The sequence below is a fragment of the Hyalella azteca genome, unplaced genomic scaffold (assembly GCF_000764305.2).
Source record: "Hyalella azteca isolate HAZT.00-mixed unplaced genomic scaffold, Hazt_2.0.2 contig3926, whole genome shotgun sequence".
NCBI lineage: Eukaryota > Metazoa > Arthropoda > Malacostraca > Amphipoda > Hyalellidae > Hyalella > Hyalella azteca.
The window spans coordinates 1-2211 of NW_025934155.1; the positions used below are offsets into that span (position 1 = coordinate 1).

The 2211-nt window shown below is 42.9% G+C and overlaps 1 protein-coding gene across 1 annotated transcript in view; it reads right to left on the reverse strand.

Moving 5' to 3' along the window:
- Positions 1 to 56: 56 nt before the first annotated feature.
- LOC108675293 (probable pre-mRNA-splicing factor ATP-dependent RNA helicase mog-4) overlaps positions 57 to 2211 on the reverse strand; it is a gene marked incomplete at its 3' end in the record, with an annotated part of 2375 nt that continues 220 nt past the window's right edge. The window contains 2 exon segments of the mRNA XM_018163295.1: positions 57 to 253; positions 1712 to 1856. Of these exon segments, the coding sequence (XP_018018784.1) occupies positions 57 to 253; positions 1712 to 1856 (342 nt within the window).

Below are 2211 nucleotides of genomic sequence, written 5' to 3' on the forward strand. Positions count from 1 at the left end.
CCACCTGATGGACCAAGTAACGCTAGTGGCGGCCACCTGATGGCCAAAGTAAGCACCTGATGGAGTATCCGACTTCATTGCCCAGCTTCTTGTCCATCTCCTGGGCGACCCTGGCGGCCACACTCATGGCGGCCACACGTCGGGGCTGCGTACAGCCGACCCTCTTGCCGCCCTCGCAGTAGCCCGCCTCGTGCAGGTACTGCGGCACCTGCGTCGTCTTCCCCGAACCTGTCTCGCCCTCGATGATCAGAACCTGCGGTACCGGATAAATGGGTCAATTTGTCCAAAGAAGAGGTAACTGTCTACAGAACCTGCGATGTTGAAATATATGAGGCAAATTAAGGGGGCGAGACCCTGTCGCCCTCGATGATCAGTACCTGTAATACGGGATAAAATGGGTTAAATTGTACAAAAAAAGTATTCGTTTCAAGGGATATCTAAGGATCATTAACTGAAATAAGGGATAAATGGGTCAAATTGTCCAGAAAAAGAGGAAAACTTTCAACAAAACCTGCAATGTGGAATAAATGGGTAAATGGGTCCGAAAAGAGAAGAACCTGTCTCGCCCTCGATGATCAGAACCTGTAATAAGGAATACATGGGTTAAAGTGTCCAAAAAAGAGGAAAATTTTCTACAGAACCTGCAATGTTGAAATAAATGAGGCAAATTGTCCATAAAGTGGAATGCTTTATACATGGAGAGACCTGCAATGTGTCAAATTGTCCGAAAAGAGAAAAACCTGTCTTGCCCTCGATGATCAGAACCTGCGATACGGAATAAATGCGTCAAATTGTCTAAAAAATATTAGTTTCTAAGGATATCTAAGGATCAGAAGCTGAAATATGGAATTAATGTGCCAATTTGTCCAAAAAGAGGAAAACTTTCTTTATGGAGAGACCTGCAATGGGTCAATTTGTCTGAAAAAAGGATTCGTTTCAAGGAATATATAAGGATCAGAGCTGAAATGTGGAACAAATGCGTCAAATTGTCTAAAAAGCAAGACACTTTTTAGCAAATGTGGAGGGAAATCGAATATGAAGAGACCTGCGATGGGTCAATTTGTCTGAAAATATAACTCAGTACTCACTGCAGTGAGTGACAGAGAGCGCATTTTCTCGTCGACGAAAACGTGAAGTCACGGACAGACAGACGGACAGACGGACATGGCGAGCACAATAGTGCATTTTTCCATAAATGAGAAAATAGGCTAAAAAGGATTCGTTTCAAGGATATCTAAGGATCAGAACATGAAATGTAAAATAAATGCATCAAATTGTCCAAAATGTGAAGAATTTTCTATAAGGAGCACTGTTATCTACTTGATCAGAATTACTACATATCTGAACCTGCAATGATGCTCAGAACCTCTGCAATACGGAATAAATGCGTCAAATTGTCTGAAAAAGAGGAAAAACTTCTACTGGACCTGCAATGGGTGAAATTGTCCAAAAAAGGATTCGTTTCTAAGGATATCTAAGGACGAAGTAAAAGGATTTCTATATCCTTTTCTATGCAATCGATCAAATTGTCCAAAAAGAGAAAAACTTTTTATCTGAAGAACTGATATGTACTATTAACGTTTAAAACTGAGTCAAGATGGCTTATATATAGGCGGGAAGTGCATCAATATTTGGACAAAATCCATTAATTTTTGTGTGTGGATGGCGTGAGGGTCATGTGTTGTACACAGGCAGGCTGTGTAGTACACACCTGGTGCTCCTGTATGGCCTGCAGCAGCGCCTCCCTGTATAGGTACACAGGCAGGCTGCGCCGCACCTCCTGTATGGACTGCTTCTGTTTTTCCTTCGCAGTTAATACAGGAGACTCGTCCTCGGAGCTGCTGGACGACGCTGACCTGTGTGAACACACAGATTATACAGACTGACCTGTGTGAACACACAGACAATACAGACTGACCGGTGTGAACACACAGATTATACAGACTGGCCTGTTTGAACACACAGATGATACAGTCAGGTCTGTGTGAACATAAGGATGATACAGACTGGCCTGTGTGAACACACAGATTGAGATAATACAGACTGGCCTGTGTGAACATAAGGATGTACAGTCAGGTCTGTGTGAACATACAGATTATACAGACTGGCCTGTGTGAACACACAGATTATACAGACTGGCCTGTGTGAACATAAGTATGTACAGTCAGGTCTGTGTGAACACACAAATTATACAGACTGGCCCTGTCTCTT